Source organism: Semicossyphus pulcher, unplaced genomic scaffold (assembly GCF_022749685.1).
Source record: "Semicossyphus pulcher isolate SPU_LCO1_2020_fin unplaced genomic scaffold, fSemPul1.0.p SCAF_9, whole genome shotgun sequence".
NCBI lineage: Eukaryota > Metazoa > Chordata > Actinopteri > Labriformes > Labridae > Semicossyphus > Semicossyphus pulcher.
In genome coordinates this window covers 11,301,727-11,322,317 of record NW_027211770.1, presented here as the reverse complement: position 1 = coordinate 11,322,317, position 20,591 = coordinate 11,301,727, and the positions used below count along the sequence as shown (strand labels likewise).

The 20,591-nt window shown below is 40.4% G+C and overlaps 1 protein-coding gene across 3 annotated transcripts in view; it reads right to left on the bottom strand.

Moving 5' to 3' along the window:
* Positions 1–20,591, bottom strand: part of LOC138583571 (CUB and sushi domain-containing protein 3-like) — a 231,744-nt gene that overhangs the window by 146,086 nt on the left and 65,067 nt on the right. For 2 of the 3 annotated variants that reach the window (XM_069655437.1, XM_069655438.1), the window contains exons 6-17: positions 13,906–14,018; positions 12,577–12,654; positions 11,019–11,106; positions 10,229–10,353; positions 9,625–9,746; positions 7,071–7,174; positions 6,667–6,779; positions 6,159–6,341; positions 5,143–5,469; positions 3,584–3,778; positions 3,028–3,166; positions 1,963–2,150 (exon numbers count right to left, since the gene is read on the bottom strand). In XM_069655437.1, the coding sequence (XP_069511538.1) occupies positions 1,963–2,150; positions 3,028–3,166; positions 3,584–3,778; positions 5,143–5,469; positions 6,159–6,341; positions 6,667–6,779; positions 7,071–7,174; positions 9,625–9,746; positions 10,229–10,353; positions 11,019–11,106; positions 12,577–12,654; positions 13,906–14,018 (1,775 nt within the window). The remainder of the gene's footprint in view (positions 1–1,962; positions 2,151–3,027; positions 3,167–3,583; positions 3,779–5,142; positions 5,470–6,158; positions 6,342–6,666; positions 6,780–7,070; positions 7,175–9,624; positions 9,747–10,228; positions 10,354–11,018; positions 11,107–12,576; positions 12,655–13,905; positions 14,019–20,591) is intronic. The other variant, XM_069655439.1, reaches the window with a different exon arrangement.

Genomic DNA, 20,591 nt, shown 5'->3' with positions numbered 1-20,591 from the left:
CACACAATGTGAAATTTATGTAAAATTGCACCCACTGTAGAATCAAACAGCACAAGAGACACACGCTCACAGCAAGAGCAGCCTTAAAAGGTTCAATAACCCATTGTAAGAGTAGTTGTACTTTATGGGCAACTAAAGTTACTTCTTGCTATGTGGAACAGGATTACCGATAGAAATGACACAGTTAACAGTGCAACACAGTATTACTTTATAGTTTGTGAGCTATAGATTACATTCATAAACATTAATAACCTGTAAAACAGTCCAGACACTTTCATGTGTTATAAAAGGGCTCTTCTTCTGTGCAGCTAGGCCTCTGTAGGAAACTTGTCCAGCTCTCCTTGAGTAATACTTGATATTTTTAGTAAGCAAACACATGATATTTCTCCTGAACATGTAAGCGAAGTAGAGCGTTCATTGATCACTGCAGGTACTAGCCTCAAGGGTGTTGGTATTTGGAGAGGGGTGAAATTCATAAGTAAAAAAAATACGATAGTAAGGATTGAACCAAAAATTCCTGGAATATGTGCGACTTCATATGGTATGTTTATTTTTTTCTAACTGTATTGATCTAAGTTATCTTTAAATACACAGGAAGTGGATCCCTGTTTCTGCGCCTCAGTTTATTCAAGGCATAATTCACAACAGCCCCACTTTGTAAGACCAATTTTACAAATGAACTAGGCTGGGTTTCCCTGAAGCATTTCAGCAATAAGATGTGTCCTAAATTGCAGTGGAAGAAGCTAATATGATCTTACTGTTATTGCTTTTCGATAGCCTCATCAACTAAAGAGATATGCACTTGAGAGAGAAACATAATAAGACAAAGGCAATTGTGGTCTGCTTTCAGTCAATAATGCAGACATAATAACAAACTCTATCTTATGAATCACATCTGAGTGACAAGGGTAATGGTGCTAGTGCAAACAATCGTGAAAATAGATCACAATATGTCCAGAGTATTTTTCTATTAGATTTTTCAAAGACTATTACTTCATGAATAATGATGTGGAAAGAAAATGAAATGTTTGTAACAAAAATCCCCTGAGAGCAGATGATTTTACCCAGACTGTAGTTACTTGGAGTATTTGATTATATACCTCTAAGAGATATTAGTTCCCTCTCCTTGCCCAGATTTTCTTTGCACTTGAAAGCAACCTTCCCTCACAAGCTCATAATCTTTCAACTTGGGGCTACTGTTGTGCCTGACAACAGCTTTGGATGGTGAAAGTGAATTGGGGACTTGGATTTAGAGCCGTTGTTGACATTATCAGAATTTCACTGAAGAATCTGCTGCTTACATTCAGTGTTTGTTTACATTAACGGCAAAATAATACTTAATAGGCAGCAGTGATAAAAAATAAGTCTGGCTTTTTGACCCAGGAGCCATTCCCCAACCTCTGGCAACAATGCCTTGCAAACAGTGTGGATTATAAGCTGCCGCTCAGCTGAATAAATGTGTGAGGTTTACTTAAAAATTCACATCATTGGCAACATAAAACTTTCAATAGCAGTGTTGACCTTGGTGTCCCTTTAAAGTAACTAATGTTTAAAATTCTGTAGTCTCACTCTTGAATTTTTACCCTTGTAAATAATAAAAAGAAATTCTGTTTCATTCTGAGAACCAAAGTTCATTAAGTGTATGACTAAACTGTGGCTCTTGTTGGCAGTTCAAGTGAAACGCATACTCAACATAGTTTGTTTTAGACATATAATTACAGCAACTCTACATTTTTAAATGAAAGGCAGACCAACTTAAATTTCTATTGCCATTAACCACGGCATACTTTGACTTGTGTCTCATCTCTTCTTTCCTTTTTTCCACATCTTGTTAAGATTTGATTGAATATCTTTAAATCCTTTGGAAAGGAAAATACTTGCAAACCAACACCCCAAAAATGGCTTCCATATCTCATCAGGTTAGTTTGACAGTGTATGCAGGCATTAATGGCCAACTCTTACCTTCGTAGAATATCTTGAAGCCACTGTTTGATCGACTGTTGTCCGTGGTGAACAGCAGATACAGAAAGTTACTGCTGCTGAACAGGAACTGAGGGACTTGAGTTCCATTAAACGAGCCAACCAGAGGAGACAGCAGGTTGGGTCCATCATGCACTTCCAGGAAGTCATAACTGAGCTCAGTTTGAAACCTTAAAAGTAAAGAGAGCAGAGGGGGGGAGTTGCAGAGTAGACAGAACAATACTTTTGCTTTGACAGGTTGGACAGTTTGAAGCCATTTAGTCTGTTGTGCCCACAGAGAAAACTGTCTAATTCTGAGGAGAAAAATGAGATGAGATCGCTCGCACTGCAAGTGTTCCAATTATTGCAATAGTATGAGATCAATGGGTTTCTTGGAAATCTGACATGATTATGGATCCATGGTAACCCTCAGGTCTCTACATCATCAAACAAGTGATATCAGCACGCAGTTATATCACCATCAATATGGTGGAAAAAACACAAACGAATCCAAGAATCATGTTATCTCCTTTTAACGCCACCATCTACTGCTAAACTGGGCATAGGAAAATGTGGCTAATTCTAAGAAGATGGGAAGATTACCAGAAGAAACACAGGTTAAGTTATTTTAATGTCCACACCGAGAAAACGCTGATATAAAATATGATCTAAAAGCAAGTCTGTACTTTCGTTGCAGTTCTCAGAGGAAGTGAGCAGAAGCCAGTAAGCGAGATAAAGAATTACTTGAGGCTTACGACATTTTTGGAAAGTAGGTCCAGGATTGCGCTCCAGCTCCTCTGACTTTCTGTTTCTAACTCAGAAGCTCCCAGGGCAAAAGGAACGCCTTCTGCGTTTGTGCACATGTGCACGCAAGTTTACACATTTTGTTTTTGTGTATATATTGAGCCCTGTGTCTGTGATTAATTAAGTATAGTAGTACTCACGTAGTGTATAGAATGTGGATAAATGTACAGAGGGGATAGTGTGCAGTTTTAATGTCTTTGTGTGGGTGTGTGAGAGTGTGTATTTTTGTCTCCACGGCTGAGTTGTTGCATTTGTCATACAAACCTGTCAAAGCTGATCTTGATGGAGGTTCCCGGCTCGGCCTCAATGACCCACTCACAACTCAGGGAGTCTTTGTAGTAGCCTGGCCACCCCGGGGACAGGATGACACCAGACGGCCCTGAGTAGTGGCCCCCACAAGGAGCTGGTGGAGCAGAGAGTTTGAGAAATGGTGGGAGGGATGGATAGGATAAAGATATAAGTTAGAGTTATAAATAGAGACAAAAGGCTGAGAGAGACGGAGAGAGAGACGGAGAGAGGAGGAGGAAAGTAGATGTATTAGAGTTGTTGTTTAAAAGATGATATCACTCAGTAATCTTTTTATACCCACATGAAAAACACTGTAAGAAAATAAATATAGGATGAGTCACCATAGGGCTTGGGTTACACAAAAACCTGAAAATAATACGATGAGATAAAAGCAGCCGAGTTTGGGTGAACTCCGTGTTCCACATAACCCACACAGTTTTTACACAAAATTCCCTCAGTTCTGTCTCTTTCTAACTCTATAGTTGACGTATCTCTCCACCAACCACACACTTATTAGCTTCCGTTTCAGTACCTTCACATTTGGGGATGAGGCCGCTCCACATCACCTTGCCTTCCTCCAGATGGCATGTGATGGTGTCAGCCCCTTGCGTCTTGATGAAGCCCTCCTCACAAACCACTGAGATTGAGCTCCCCAGCTGGAAATTATCCCCAAAGCGCCTGGCATTCAGCGGTATGCCTGGGTCAGGGCACTCATTACGCCCGAAAGCTTGTAATGAGAAGAAAGAGAACAAGATCTTGTGACAAAGGCGCTTGTGTGAATAAGAAATGGGGTCTTTGAGGAGGAGGAGGGAGATAAGGGAAATGGATGTAACTGTCCGTAGGAGAGAAAAAAACACTAACAGAGGTCTGCCCTGTACACCTGAGGGTGACAATGGCCTTTGTCTGTAGAGCCGGTTGTGACTTCACCAAGAGGGAAAGATTTATGGTGGCCTTGTTTTAGGCAATGAGGCACAAGAGGTAAGAACTATACGCACGGTCCTAAAAGCTGCTTTTAGTTTGTTAAGGCTCTTAAGCTTCCCTGAGGGTATAATGCATAAACATTGTTCCTTAAAGCTTAAGCATTCATTAAGAAGCACAAGAGGGCAAGAGTATACTTTGTTACTATTTTGTTTGCATTTTACTCTAGATAATACTCTTTTTTTTTGGCAAACTGCTTATGAGTTTCAAAAGGGTAAACCTAACCATAAAAATGAAAACAGTGGATGCAATTATTCGTTTATATATTGTTACCATGAAATGATGTTTGAATAAAAATTAGGGATGCACGATATTGGATTTTTTTGCCGATATCCCGTATGGCTATATTTTCCGACCCTTTTTGTGGATTGCCAATTTGGATACCGATATATTAGGCGCATGTGATTTCCACCTAATTGCAGAGAACATCAAGTCTCCCCTGTAGTGGAATTGATAACATGCCTTCTCTTATTGCAGTGGCCAAAAACTGCCATAAAGCAGACATATTGCACCCTTCTTCACGCTTCATAAAAGGAGATGAAAGGTCATGTGTCTGATCACTCACGTTTCTGAGCGCACCTGAATGCAGCATCCCCCGGAAACACGGCAGTGAGGGAGACATGCCCGGACTTCTTTACTGCACCCACGGAGACATCAGTGATGCTGACAGACTCTTTTTATCGTGTGTGCGTCCATGAATATATACGTTTCATTTTGCACTGATGTTTACGTTACTCTCTGTTAGCGTCGGCTTTGGCCACGAGTGTATTTTCGGCGTGTATGATGTGAAGTCCAGTAAAATGACGGGAATGTGAGCTGACTGTTAGCTAGTTGAGAGGTGTGAAAGTTGTTTAACTTCTATTCATTGGCTTGAGTTTCTGTGACTTTTTAGTCTTTATTTGTATATTGTTGACAACTTTGCGCAGGCAGTGCGCACTCACACTTTAGAATTAATATCGAGCATTTAGGCATAATTAAAGCATTATTTTATCGGCGGAAATATCGGAAGAAAAATTACATATCTGCCGATGTCATTTTCAATTATCTGCAGATACCGATAATGTGCCGATAATATTGTGCATCCCAAATTAAAATGATCCAACAGGCTCTTACTGCTATAGGTAATGTTGAACCCTCGCCCGGACATGGAGTGATCAGCCTGAAACTCCAGCTGCAGCACGTTGCTGTTGGACGTCAGGTGGGAGGGAACTTCAGCCCCTGAGAAGCGTCCAAGAATTGTAGCTCCTGACTGGTCTCCATCTTTGATAGTAAGGAAGTCATAGGGAGGCTCCAGGTCAAAGTCATTGAAGGCCAGGTGGATTCTGGTGCCAGACTCAGAGATAATCAGCCACACACAGTTGAGGTTGTTTCCATAACCCTCTGGGTAGTCGGGAGACAACACAGTCCCCATGGGAGCGGTGAAGTTGGAGAAACAGGGGACTGTGTGATACAGGGGGGTAAAATATATTAGTAATGATTAAAACACTTTAAAATCCCAGGTGAGGCAGTTTGTTGTGCACATTTCTCACTGGTTAAATGACAGTCTGCACTGTGGATTGTGCCATGACAGGATCAGGCACAAAGTACAGTATAGAACAATGTCAGCACTGTATAACTAGCTCAGCAATCACGACTCAGCACGGCTCCCATGGGTGCTGAGTAGTTAGAGAAACATGAAACTGTAAGGGGGATGGAGCAGAGAAGTGAGTGTAAAAAAAATAAAGACATACAGCAATATAGGTGCACAGGAATACTGCACGCTCTCCCAGTGGACACAGTTAACTTAAAGACACAGGAGTTTTTTGGTATGAATATATGTTGGCTATAGAGAAACTCACAGGAGGAGGACAATGTGCAGTATAATGCAACGTTTCCTTTTCCAAAGTATGTGCATAGTAAAACATTGTATACCCTACCTTCTTCTCTTTCACACTGACCCCCACAGCACCCGCTTGCTATCAGTTTACCACTTTACATTATGCATATTGCTGTTTACACATAATGCACTGCATGGTCATTTAACAACACTGTAATTAATCCTCCAATAGCTTAGTGTCATTGTGAACTTTCCAAGCACATAAGTAATTGCTTCATTTGCCGTCGTGAAAAATGGCATGTATTGGACTCACAGATGCAGATGGGGATATTAGCCGACCACTGATTGTTGTTCTGGCAGGTTATCATCCGCTCCCCGATGAGCTCGAATCCAAACTGGCACTCAAAGCGCAGAACATTCCCATTTAAAAAGCCACTACCCTCTTGGTAGCCGTACAGAGGTGTACCAGGGTCACCGCAACTCTCTTTGTCAATTTCTGTGGGGGGAGGGGGAGGAGAGGAGAGGAGGAAGAGGGGATGGAAATATGGGAACGAGGGGAAAAGTGGAGGATTAAGTCAAGCCAGGTACTTTGAGCTACATTTTTTCTTTACCACTATCTATAAAGGTCCAGGTGAACAGCCCGAGAGCCTGGTTAAGGAAGTCTTTTTTAGTAGACGGTAGAGAGGAGAGTGAGAGATGGACAGATAGAAGGACGGAAAGGCAGACAGTAAGATGGACTCGTTTCGTTTCCTGAACAAACTGTCACAGACACAGGCGTGAATACAGACAAAGAGATGATATCGGCGAGTAAGTCTGTGTACCTTTATAGTTGATCTTGAAGCCGATGGAGCCCACACTCTCATCAGACTGGAGATGAAGCCACATCTGATGGGACATGCTGACTATCAGGTCTGGGACAAAGCTCCCAGTCAGCCTGCACGGACAGGGCAACAAGAAGAGTCACTATGGTGCCAAAATGTACCTCTTCAACATCATCGCATCACGTTTGTTTAAAAAAAAAAAGATTCAACACAATAAGATGATACACTGGTGTTGCAAAATAATTATAGCAAATTCATTTTAATTGTGCAGTCATTGAATCAATTCAAGGTCCACAAAATAATCAACAAGATGTAGATCTAACCAGCTTTGTAACAAATTTGACTGCATGAGCAATATTATGGCACAATACACAGTCTAGCCAAGTGTTTTATGTAGTACTCACACTTGTATTATCGTCTTAGAATCACCGACTTCCCCTCCATCTCCGATTGTTAGTGAATCATACCCAATTTCCAGGTCGAACTCTTCGAAGTTTATTTGAATAACCTGGAACATAATGTCACTTATGAGCATTACCAATATTTAGACACATTTTTATAGAAGCATTTATTTTCCGTTCTGTCGACATTGCAGTTACTTTGTGTTCATACATAGGATGAAATGTTAAACAATTTCCCTGTCTGCATTGTTTTATTGATTTCTATAAGTACAAACAAAACTACACGTCTGAAAGCCCGACCGTCCGCCCCCAGAGGCTTATCCTGAGAGTCAATCTTATTCATAGTATCCATTTATAGAAGCCAAACCCTCTAAATCTGAGACGCAGTAACTCCGATCGAATCACAAGTTTTATTGCCGAATAACCCACCATCTCATTTATATGAAATTCAAACCATGGCTGCTCATTTCAACAGCTTGCCTTCAGAGACTGTTTCTGCTGAGAGCTAAAGTGTGAGAGGCAGGGCGATGTAAAGAAGAGCGTGTAAAATGTTTTATACGTACTTGCAAGCAGACAGCAACATGTCTGATCAAACAATGCTGTAGATACAGATATTTAGGGAGGGAAAATGGAAGGCTAACAGGCCACACTATTGATGTCCGCAAAAAAGGAAGCCACAAATATCCTTCAAGGAATATACAACCTGACAGCAGCATCTTTTCACATCACAAATCAAATACTCAGAACCAATCAGGGCAAGGCAAATTTAGTAGTCCAACATTTTTAATTGCCTCTCCGCATTCACCCTTGAGATTTACCGTATTTGTCAGCTGTCATTTCATCATATTTTTTCCCCTCAACAAGTAAACACAACTTCACTAAAGATGACATATTCCCAGATCAAATTGGCAACAGCAGCTTACACCAATAATAATCGTGCAAAATTGAGTCCACTAGAGAGACAGTAAACAATAAAGCCCCATTATCTCAGCCTACACTTTGTCTACATGGATTAGTGAAGAATGAAAGGATGTTGCAATGACAGAATGTCACGTCTGTTGATGACAAACATATGAGGGCTGCTTGCTCATCCTTAGCATCCTTATTCTTTGGCCATTGGGAGGACAATGCGTGCACAATAGCCATGTGTAACAGCCTCATTACAATGCACGCATAAGCATAATTACCATAATAACGCTAATGGACCAAGTTTCAGTGCCAACTCCGGCTTGTATGCCAGTTCTTATGAGTTGACACCCTTGTGTATATGACTTACTGGAATACCAATAGAGAGCCAGATTTGATGTAGGAGAGCAGTAATGACCATTAGGAAAACAGCTTTGACCTCTTCAGCTTGGGGACAAGCTGGTCTCATTCAATCATTATTTCTCTCCATTTCTGTTACCCCAGATGAATGAAGCAAATCGCTCAGCTCCAACAGCTCGCTCAAATTGGTAGTCCGGTGAGAACTGAAATGCGATACACTGCAGCTCGGTACATTAATGAGGGACAGTAACAATGGATTTAAGTCAAAATACATGCATATTCTATTTAACCTTTTCCCACCTTGGAAAACCCTTGGAAAATAGATGCATACATAAATACGTATGCGGGAAGGGAACGCATGGAAAAATACTCCACACAGCAAGCAGGGAGAGATCTCTGATGTAATAGTGAGGTAGTCAAGTAATTATTTAACTTATTGCTTTATTGCAATGATGGCACTTTTTCTCTCATGTTAGATTATTATTATTATTAGTCAGTTTTAGTCAGCATAGCAGTTGATATAGTCCTCAACGTGCCTCTAGTCTTAAGTGTGTGTTTTGGTTAGAAGAAGTGGCTATGGCGGCGTCACCTGCCAATCTCTACTGCGCAGACTCTGGCTCCATATGACATCACCATTGCACGACGGCAGCGCCTATCACGGGGGCTATTTTGGCATCAATTCCATACAATGAGAGCAGATGGAGACGCGTTGTCCAACTAGAGTCATTGGTCTTTACATGACAACAGTATCAGTAGTTTTTCATTAGACCTAACCCAAGAACACTCAAGCCCTTTTCCCACTGGTCAACAAACCCACTAACACACAGCTTTTTTTGCTTAGTGGGAAGGCTACAATCGGCATTCAGACCAGGGTCAAATGACTCTGCAGTAGACCCGGGTAATTATCACCTCGTCTCTGATCGGCAATGATGGGAAGACAAAACCCGTGTCAATGCGCTAAGCTCCATCCCCTCCTCCTTGTCATCTTAGCTACAAATTCCGCCCGTCTCCATCCAGGCAGCGCTCGAACATTGTTCCAAATTTGTCGCACCGAGTTTGATACACAGACTGAATGAGTAATAGATACAATAAAGACCTAACCACCGTAACATCTTCACTGTTTACTAACCCTGTCTCCGGCGCGTTTGTGGCATCAGACAGTGACGCAGCAGTAAAGAGACTGAAAGGAGTACACTTCACTGGTAATGGGAAAAGAGACCCTTGGCATCCTGCGTCTGAAAAACCTGCGTCAACTAATTTCGTTGGGAAAGGGTTATAAGATTTGTATTACCTTGTTTGGATCGCTGGCGGTGATGATCCACACACACTGGGAGTTACTCTCATACTGGATGGGGAAGTTAGGAGATGTAAAAGTCCCAGAGGGTCCCTGTAGATTCGACCCACACGTTTTCACTACAAGAGTAAAAAGATAAATATGAAGACACTGACAATATACACATCAAGTGAAAGGACAAATTCAACATATACCTGGTCTTTTAAAAGAATATACATTCATATACTATATACACAATGTAAATGATCACGACAGAACCTTGAAGTCAGTAGTAGGAATGTAAAATTCACAATAGATATGCTAAGAAGGCAGAGTAATAACTCCTGCATTGTAATATGACAGAAAGGTAATATATTGTTTGCCCAAGTAGAGAGAGGGTCTATTAGCTGCATTTCCATTAATCAAATTCTAAAAGGTGCTCCAGGTATTATGAAACATAGAAAAACATCCGGAGCTCTTGGAATAGAGAAGCAGAGTGCTGCAGCAGAGGCTTTCATACATAATTAACAGAAATGAACTTTCCTCTATCTGCATAGAGCCCCTATCCACAGGCACTGCCTTAATCAAACTGTTTTATTAGCTCTTCAGAAGCCTCACTCACCCTTGCAGACGGGTCTGTGGTCGCTCCAAGCAGCGAACACTTCGGCTACGCGCTGGCAGGTAATCGTTTTGGAACCCTGCAGCACATGGTCTTCATCACAGGTAAATTGAGCAGTTGCTCCGATGCTGAGAAGATAACAAACACCATTAGCTCCTGAAAAAGCAATCAATTCCCCAAAAATGACTCCTGGGTGAAAAATCAAATTCATTATTTATTTCATGTCATTCATTCCAGGTTTACAGTGTGCTCTATACAGTTGAATGAATATATTCAGTAATGTATCATTGTACTCAGAATCCAGACTTGCAGTACATATGCAGTGATTAAAAATAACAAGCATGCCCTTTAACGCAGTGAGCATTTTTTGCACATGAATTGATAAACATCTCAATTATGTTTGTATTTAAATTCCACACATGAAATATAAAGCTAACAGAGCCCAGAGGAGAGTGATCTTAGACACTGAGGGTGCATATTTAAATGGATAAAGAAAAATATGCTCAGTTGTGCATTGAACTGAGAGTGGATTTAACCGTCGCAGAAAAAGACTGTACTAGTATAACGTTTTGATATGTGATAGCAATGGAACAAAGTTTTAATCCATGTTAACATTATAAGTCTGCAGGTGGGATTATGTGCACACAGTTTATTGACTTAATATAATCTAATACTTTGAATGTGCTGCATGTTATTATAATACATCTGGACGGAGAGCATGTTGCCCCACTCATTTCCTCTCCCCTACAATAATCTGAGCTCCGTCACTCCAGCTGCCGAAGCACCCGCTCACCTGAAGTCAGAGCCGCTCCGTTTGCCATTCTCCGGCTCCCCTGGGTCAGGGCAGTAATTAGACACCTGTTTGATTCCTCCTTCATTCACTGAGTGAGAGAGAGAAGGACCAAGAGCTCTGTGAGAGAGACACTTTAACTGTCAAACTCTTTCAGAAAACACCCACTGCAGTTAAAAGCACCGGAGTAGTAAAATAAAACTTTGTCTGTTTGGATGTTCAGTAGTTTTGTTTTGCAACAGAATTTGGAGCCAGGATCACATAGTTAGACAAATTGACCTCATCTCTCAATGTCAGAGACTTTCAATTGCCAGTTATTTGGCAGCGCTGCTGTGAATACACAGCACATGTTTTGTGATATCAAAGGGAGCGCCAAGGGTAAATGCAACTCTCTTACCTGAGCTAGACAAACATAGAGGGAAATATATCTGGGTCCAACAGGGACTAAGAGGATTAAATAACCTCCAACTATCAATTTCAGGAGCTACAATAATCAGTCAGTGAGCCTCTCCATACATAATAATAGTTTAAGAACACTAGATAAAGCCTTGCAGATATCCTATATCCTTTACTGTGCTAGGAATGTAAAGAGGGAAACAGCTCAGTGTTTATCTGTGCTCTGACTTTTAACAAGCTCACCCCCCTACATATTATAAACTGTAAATCAAAAGACTGCATGCACAGGAAATGAAATTCATTAAATATGTAGTATCATAATTATTGTTAAAGTTTGTTTTAATGTTTGCAATAAGACATCACCCCCCCAAACACACACAAAGCCCCCTCTGTTTTAACGCACATTCGTTCTCTTTCTTTGACTTCCTTCAGGAAGTTCATTAGCTTTGAAGTTAATTGTTGCGGGTTATAACACAGTTATGGCTTCAATTATATGCAATGAATCCACAAGGCATATGAAGCATCTCTTCATAGTCTTTTAAATGATATACAGTATTGTCTGGCGGAAAAGATTACAGCCCTCTGCATTATTCATGTCTCCATGCAATGCAGAATCTACCACACGTAAGGTAATAAAGATTACAACCTGTTATCATTGAAGTGTTTAGCACAGTGTGGAGTTAGAGGGAATTGTGTTTCAGATTTATGTTAATGACGGAGCTCCGCAAGCAATTAAAATGCATTCACTTCAGCCTGAAGTGTACACAAATCATCTGACAAGTGAATGGTCACTCAACCTTGACTACTGCTGTGTGTAGATCACACAGAGCATGAACGTAAGTCATTCTGATGTATTGCTTAAATACCACAGAATGAGGCAGAGGGGATACTGGCCGACTGAAACATTTTGCTGCAATATACATAACAAGCCCTGATCTGGCTGGGGTCATTTCTGTCAGGACAGGAGGTCCGGGACAGCAGGTTAAAGAGGTCATCAGAAAGAAAAGGAGACTGCACTTCTGCAAAATCTAGTACTGTAGCTTAGTTCCTTCACCGAATGATGCAGCAAAAAAAGGAGACAAGAAGTAAACAAAGACCCAGAACGCAAGGCCTACATAAACAAAAAACAATGAAAACAGTTGCATAAGAAAAATAAAAGACTTACTCAAAGACAGTTTGTTAGTGTTGTCCTTTCCTGGTAATAATTTTACCCCTCTGGATTTAAGCTCTCCAGAGCTTTTCACTGGTCGAGAGCAATAGAAAGAGTTCATTAGATAAAAGAAGTTACAGTATTAGATGTGAGAAGATACAGTACAAGTGTTTTCTTTCTCTGGGTAATACTCGGTCCTATGAAGAACATCAAAATATATTATTGCTACTGGGGAACATCCTTTTCAAAATGAATGAGTCCAACTGCTCTGATCCCTGCCTAATGTTTGCACTGCTAATTCTATGAAGCAAAATTAGTTCCTCATGTTTGTTTGGTCATTTAACTCAGACAGATTAAACAGTGGACGGACATTTATTGGTGAGAGCTGATTAATGGTTATAGCTTGTAAAGAGCAAAACCAAGCAGAATCAAAGAGCAGCCTAAGGACTGCAATGCTACACATTAAGACAGTCCAATTAAACACGGCGGGGGCGGCATTGCACACAAAAGCCAGGTGATGCAAGCGGCTGTCATAATTTTGAATTATCAACACTCTAGCCAAAAGCAATTAATGAAGTATCAAGCAAAGAACAAGGCTATTTGAAATTGAAAACATCGGGACAATGGCTCTCCTCTGAACTTGAACTGCAGGTCAACTTGTTAATTCAACCTGTTATAAACACAATTAGGATGTGAATCTATTTAGTGACCAGATGAGGCTTGTTATATGCTCAAAAGCAAACTGCAAAACTAAAGCTCTCAGCGCCTGTCCTTGCTTAAAAGTATCTGCCCTTTACATCATAAATAACAAATGCATAAAAACTGCTTTACCAGCGACAACAATATTCTGCAATAGATGAGAAATGCAACGCAATTGATTTTATGCTGTCATTTAGACGCCAGTGAGTCGCCACGCATGCACGTTACTGAAAGTTTTTATAGAGCTGTTTATGGTGAAGTTGCAGGTTTCATATCTGGCTGGGGGCCAGGCTTTAAGCCTTCATGTTATAGTATATGCAGCACATACTCTGACTTTAAAGTCTTGCCAAAGAACAATGTCAGGGTAATGGGTTATTGAGCTTCAAGAGCTTTTATAAGGTGGAAAGTATATACAGTAGTTATCGCTCAAATTTTGATTAACAAGGCCCTTTGAAGTCAATGGTTTGAAGCAGAAAAGCCCTCATGCCCTCTACAGAGGGGGTATTAATCAAACTGTTTAATATTCAGTTAACAAAGATCAAAAACATGTTTTGTAATTACAGTGTGCTTTTCCTACGATGATCCCTTTTCGTTCAAGTAGGGGGCCCTCTATTACGATGTGCAAATTAAGTAATCATGTCTTACCTTGATACTGAGCCCTGAAGCCTTTGTGTCGGTGGTTGCTCTCTGTCACAAAATGCAGCCGTAACCAGTTTTTGTTGCTGATGATGGGTGCTGGAATATTCATCCCAGTCAGCCTGAGTGGAGAGAGTCACAAGTAAAAGAAAATAAATGTCATCTGTTTTCACTCCAATTAACGGCATAGCTTTCTGCTCAGCAGTGTACCTCTTTTTTCATATTCACTTCAAAAAACGAAGAAGTCCATTTAGAAACCACAAATTAAAACCTTGGACAGAATTATTAAGACTTAATGTGATGAATTCATCCATTCATCCCTCTTCGGTGTGCCAGGGAAGACAACAGTGCACTCAAATGAAGACCAGCCCTAAAAAGGTAAATAAAAAACTTATTACTTTGACTCTGCAGGCTCTTGTTTGGGTTTGTGCTCTCATACAAATGTTGGTTTGTGTGAGAGGGAAATTGGAAGAGAAATATTCCCGGAAGGGGATAAAGTGTGCTTTACATGTGCAGACACGTGTTGTCATATGCACGGTTGTCTTTGTCATAACTTGCCTGCGTGACTGCCGGAGTCTCCGAGTGTTCTGACTACATCTATCTTGCCGTCTGCGTCAGTGTTTTGGATCGGAAGTTTTATTTCACGCCTGGCCGCAGCATCAGGGACTCTTTATAATCATGGAGATTTAAAGCTGCCAGGGGCCTTCTCATTTGTCTGGCTGACCAGCTACGGCTTTTTTCTATTGCCTTGCAATGCCTGCACCGCGCCCTGTCACACAGCAGTCAATGCGCACAATGCCATTCTAGCTATTAAACAGAGGCTTGGGACAGGCGGAAAGACAGCGTGATGCAGTTGAGCCCCATGTGCCAAAATGGGCTCATTGGTTAAAAAGAGACAATGTGTTAACTTGTTATTTTGGCTCTGTACAAGTCCCCCCACGAGTCCTTGTCTGTGTGTATGTGTGTGTGTGTGTGTGTGTGTGTGTGTGTGTGTGTGTGTGTGTGTGTGTGTGTGTGTGTGTTCAGTCATGTTTAAGGTTTGTTTTTCTACGTAATTTCTTTGGCATTTACCGTAGATCCACCTAAGGGGCAGGCAGTCAAAAGCAAAATGAAAGAAATGAAAGTGGCAGTGAGAGAAAAAGGAAGAGACAGGAAAAGAAGGATGAGGAAAAACAAAGGAGAGGGGGGACCTTTTCTCTGGGTGACTATTTCAGATATAAGAAATACATTAGTAACCCTACTTGACATTTGATTTCTCCTTGTTTTGATTACACCACTGGTTCTTGCTGTTCACATCTAATTTTCATTCAAGTGAATGCATGGAGAGAAATACACCTGTCAGACAGATTATCGGCTGTTGCATGTCTATTTTTGACTTACTGACAATCTGAGTGCGATTTTTAAATACTGATATTTTTAATCCAAATAATCCATCACAAGGGGAGATGATGGCAGCTCGTAGAGGAGAGTTAAAAGGTAATTGATTTTCACACAAAAGTTGACCTTTCTCCCGTAGTGTCATTGATAAAATGCTAATGACACCAATATGCGAGCAGAATGAAAAAGAGCCGCCTTCAGGTAGCTGAACTATTTAGAGGAAAATGTCTCCATGTTTCCTGTAGAGCGAGCAGCAAATTATCTGCAAAGATTTCTGCAAGAAGTCTAAAAGAAAATAGATAGTGACAATAAAGCTGTACCGATCCAGAAGTTGCTCGGATGCTCCTGGCAGCACAGGAGTGATGTTACAAATTTAAGACCAGCAGTGGTGAATATACTGTTGTCAGAACAGCAAAGCTTGGCAGGGGAAGTGAAACATGATCTGCAATCAACAGTAAATAAAGGCTTAATGACACCTTACAGAGGACTTACCGCAATGGGTACATTTGTATCTACCTGCAGTAAACCATTCTATTAATTTATATGATAACTCTCAGGGCAAAAACCTCCCAGCTACATAAAGCAATGCAAGTACAACGTGAAAAATCTTCAATGTCTTGTGCTATCGTTTTGGATATGCCTGGTTTGCACAGAGGAAATACACTCCCTCACCGCTCCCTCCAGCTGCTGAGCTCCCAGTAAGAGCAGATGCTCAAAGGAACACAAATGTGCTCAGAGGCTGCAAGCCGGCACAGAAGGAAGACTTGCAGCATCTGATGTGGGCTGATAAATTGATGACTTGCGTGCCAAACTCCTCTTATGCTATCTTTGAAAAAGATACTTAATGTTGTATGTAAACAAGCAGTAAATTAATAAAATATCATGTCAGGGAATATGTTTATGCACTATAACAAAAAAATACTAGTAAAATTGTATTTCTCTCAAACTGTTTTGGTTCTAAAGTTGTCCTCACATGTCCAACTGGAGATAAAATGTTTAACAGCAGCCAAATGCTTATGCAAAATAATTCAGGGCTACTTCACAAAACTTCATTGCTTGTCACTCGCGCTCCTCAATGCAACTGTCATAAAAACAAATAATTTATTGTAGAGAGTAGGCTGCCCAGTCTCCGTAAAACAGATAGTACAAGTGAGTGCTGTCTACTGTTTTGTTATTGTATCTCCTCCAGCGCATATTGAGTGACAAAAGATGAGAAAGTCCAATTGGAGAAATGGATTCCTCACATAATGCACTGCCATTCTATCCCTGCAGACTCACTCAGGCTGTCTATTTGTTCCTTCACAGATATGCAATATGGCCTTTCGGAGATTACTTCCTGGCATGAGTGCAGTGTTTTTATGTGCTTGGATTCATCCATGTTGTAGCATGCTTCACATCCTTGATTTTAGGCTACTCGTGGACTAATGGTGGACTCTTATATAGGTTTGCAAGGTTTATGGGAGGGTTCTTAGGAAGCTCTCCGAGTAGGGCCTTATTTGATAGGATGAGAGGTTCAAGGTCTCTCATAAAAATACCAATGTAATGAGTCCCAGTGTGCAGGTGCGGTGGCCGAATGTGGCTTCGAGGCCGGAGAGATAGGTTGAAATCTCTGGTGTCTCTACTTAATTATACAGAGGCAGGTTATACATATGTGGCCAGCAGTTCATGAACGAACCATTCAAATTTGTCAGAAAGATAGAGCCAGGGGATTTTGTCTTTTCCTCTTTACACATATTCTATAAAATCCGAAGAGGGAGTAATTGTAAGTATTTTAGATGATAAGGAAGAGGCCGTTGCTCTCTCTCTCGTCAGGGACCATTCAGCAGATAATCTTATCCTGCCTGGTGCCTGTCTGTCAGTAGATTTGCTCCTGAGAAGAGTGAGCCAGTTACTGTATACCCAGTAGCTCCATACATTATTTGCTCCGATGGAATACCCGGGTCAATTGTCAATTCACATTCATTCAATTAAACATTGAAGCATGAATGCAGTGGAGGAAAGCTTTAGAGGCATTTTGATGGGTTGGGAGATCAATAACAAATCCCAGAAAGAAGAAATTGAATCTAATACACATGGTAATTTAACCAAAGTTGGTCATTTAGCTGCAGGGCCTCTCTTGCTCTAAACCTGCTTTGAATATTGTAATCTTCCCCTAACAACCATTTAGCTACTCTGTCTGAATAGAAGTGTTCATATTTAGAGAAACAAGTCAAATATGGTTACTTGGTGAAGTAGCAATCTAGTTTAAAGTTTAAAATCTCAATGTTTAAGCAGGAAATCAAAGAAATCTGCAAGTTAGATGACAGCATTAGAAAAAAGGTAGAGACAAGTATGAAAAAATAAAACATTTTCTGGTCAAACTTCATTGTGAATAAGCCAAAAAGTGTATCTAATGTCTGCAAAGCCTTTCAGGTTTATGTTCTGTGTCCATATTTGAAATAATGAGTGACGTGTAATCTACAGCTTGTTGTTTCTGCCCTTTGTGAACAGGCCGCTACAATCACATTAAAGGTCAGAAGAATATCAAAGAACTGTTTTCCTTGGTCTAGCCAGACTCCAATGTCGGCATTTGTCAAAGGAAACAGAAATTTTTTTTTTGAGTCTATTTTCACGGTGATTGATGTGTAGCCTCGCATCAACCTAGCCAGAGCGTGACAATGATGGAATCAATAAACTCATTTGTGGAGATCTGATAGAAATCCCCAATTGATAAAAGGATAAAAGCTGCTAAGAGGTGTCAGCAAAACATATTTTTTGCCCTACAGTCCTGGACTTTGTTTACTTTTAACTATTAGGATTTTTTTTGTATTAGTCTCCATCTATCATCCACTTTCAGGAAATTGGCTGGCAAACTGGGCAGGTTGCTACATTTTTCATTTTTTATAGAATCTATTACATATGTCAGAATCTATTGAACATCATAGGTTATTACATCTAGGTGAAATAGACAGTATGGGTTCATTTATTATGTTAACAATCAATTTCTGCAAACAGCACCGTCTCTGTTTAAATTCTTACTCTGCAGCACTGAAGTTAATCATTCTGTCAGGGATCAAGGTTTATTAATTTGCAACTAATTTGCAGCATATTTTTAGTCATATTTATCACTCGAAAACAACCTGTAATATTAAAGGTTGGGGGAGGATAACAAGTAAAGTCGGGTCAAGCTTGAAGTCTATTTGCCTGAAAGAGGCAAAGAAGAGATGTTAAATCTGGCTGACTTGGAGGTGCCAGGCTGTCAATCATCGTTAAGCAGCTCTAAACCTCAAGGGTAAATTGACAGTTTGCCTGTCTCTGCCCGCAGCTGGTGCTGTATGTTAGGATGCTTCAAAGTTTAGCAGTCCAATGGCCTTGTACGCAGTCAGAGACACTCATAAAAATAGAGGGAGTGAGAGCAATGAATTTTATGGGCATGAGAGAATTGCTCGCTTTGAATCCTGTTTGTTTGCTTGTCTGTTTGTTTACCTGGCCCAGTTGAAGGCATCTCTCTAATATTCTGGCCTCGCTGCACTCAAGCTCACTGGGTCCCAGTTGGATTGTGGGGCTTAAAACGAGAACTCTGCCTGACAGCCTGTGACATTCGGTGACATAAAATAACATCATCTCGGAGTTTCAAAGCATTCAAGTGAAGCATGGTGACCGCTCACCGCACAAATAAGTAAAACCCTGAAAACTAAAGGGGCTGCTTGTTTAACTGCAGTGCCTGATAAAACACACAATTTGTGTCTTTTTGACCCCTCTTTGGACACTGGACTGCAGAAGGCTCAATATGTCTCTCTTTTCTTAGGGGCTTTGACTCCATGGAAGTGTCACCACATTTTGTGTAATGTACTGATATATTTAACAATGGTAGAAATGCTCATGACCTTGAAAAATGGAAACATAAGTATAGCTGTAGATGGAGGAAATAAAATATTAACTGAATTTATGAAATACCGCAAATACTCACATAGTGTTTTTTTCCAGTACCTGATTCTTTTCGGATCAATGTTAAAGCTCTAAGCTAGATCTAACATTCAACCTGAGATAAATTCCCTGACACTGTGTCACGAAAGCCATTCAGCATTCAGGTTTCCAGGTTTCCTTGAGCGCATCAGATCGATCCGACCTCCGTTCAACAAACGAGCATTTTAAAAGTAGTTTTCTTCTCCTCTTGAGGACAGACCTGACAAAGCTTCATTTTTACTTTTTACAAATCTGCATCGTGACGTTGAAATTTCAGCCAAGGTAAGAACCGTTAGTTAAGGTAAATCACAAGAAAAACGGGTTGTTTTTCTGTAAACAATGCAGCACACAGAACAGAAAGTCTTGATGTTGTTCGTTGCCGCTCTGGTTAGATTGCACCCGCAGTGACTAAAGCAGTATACTAACACTTAGATGAGTAATCCACCACAACAAAGTGTTGATTTGATAAAAGTAACATGATTGCATGATTATTGGCTCATATTTGTAAATGAAAAGAATGATCAGATTCATCATTCATAAATAATTCAATTTATAAATTATTTGATCTGAGTTTTTATTTTTCACATTTTTCCCCGGCCTGTGTTTGTTCGTGCCGACCACGTCCCCGGCTATTGATAGAGAGCCGGCTTTTGTTTGACTACTGGCTGTTATTTGAGAATTTACGACATGTAGCATTGTAATTCATTCAAACGTTATGAAGGAACATAAAAACATATTACTGACATAATTTCAAGTCAATGTGTTTTGATAAGAAATCTGCTAGTGAATACAAATCATTAGCGCTGTGGTCAGTGTTAAAAACAAATACATTGTTTAATTAAGTTACTTTTATTTTGAGGTAGCAAGAAAGTAACCTCTGTCTATTCCTTTGTTTTTCATCACTCTGATTGAAGTTATATGAACAGAAGATCTCTGTTGCAGAAATCTGTTAGTTTCAAACTGAGGTTCACTGGCCTGTAAAATGTTTGATAGAGAGCAGTTTTAATCATTATTTGAAGCTTACACAACACGGCTACATTTTCTCTAATGTCTGAAGACATTTTACGACCTGTTGACTTAATTAACAATAATAGGTGATGTTAAATGTAAAACCATTCAAAACCATTTCCCCCTTATTTCTTTAACCCGAGGGATGCAGGATAACACAAATAATTTTCCACATGGGGCTCTGAGGCGTTAAAACAGAGAAGCATTTCTTTTCCACCTAAAAGAAGAGGGCTACCTGATGGTCTGTCAAAACAAATCAGTGTCATCCCGTATCAGATCTCTGTCGCGCTCTCTTTAGTTACGTCAACATACAATACTTAGCAGTCATCACCACACTCAGAGCACCTCTCCTTTTGACTCTCCCT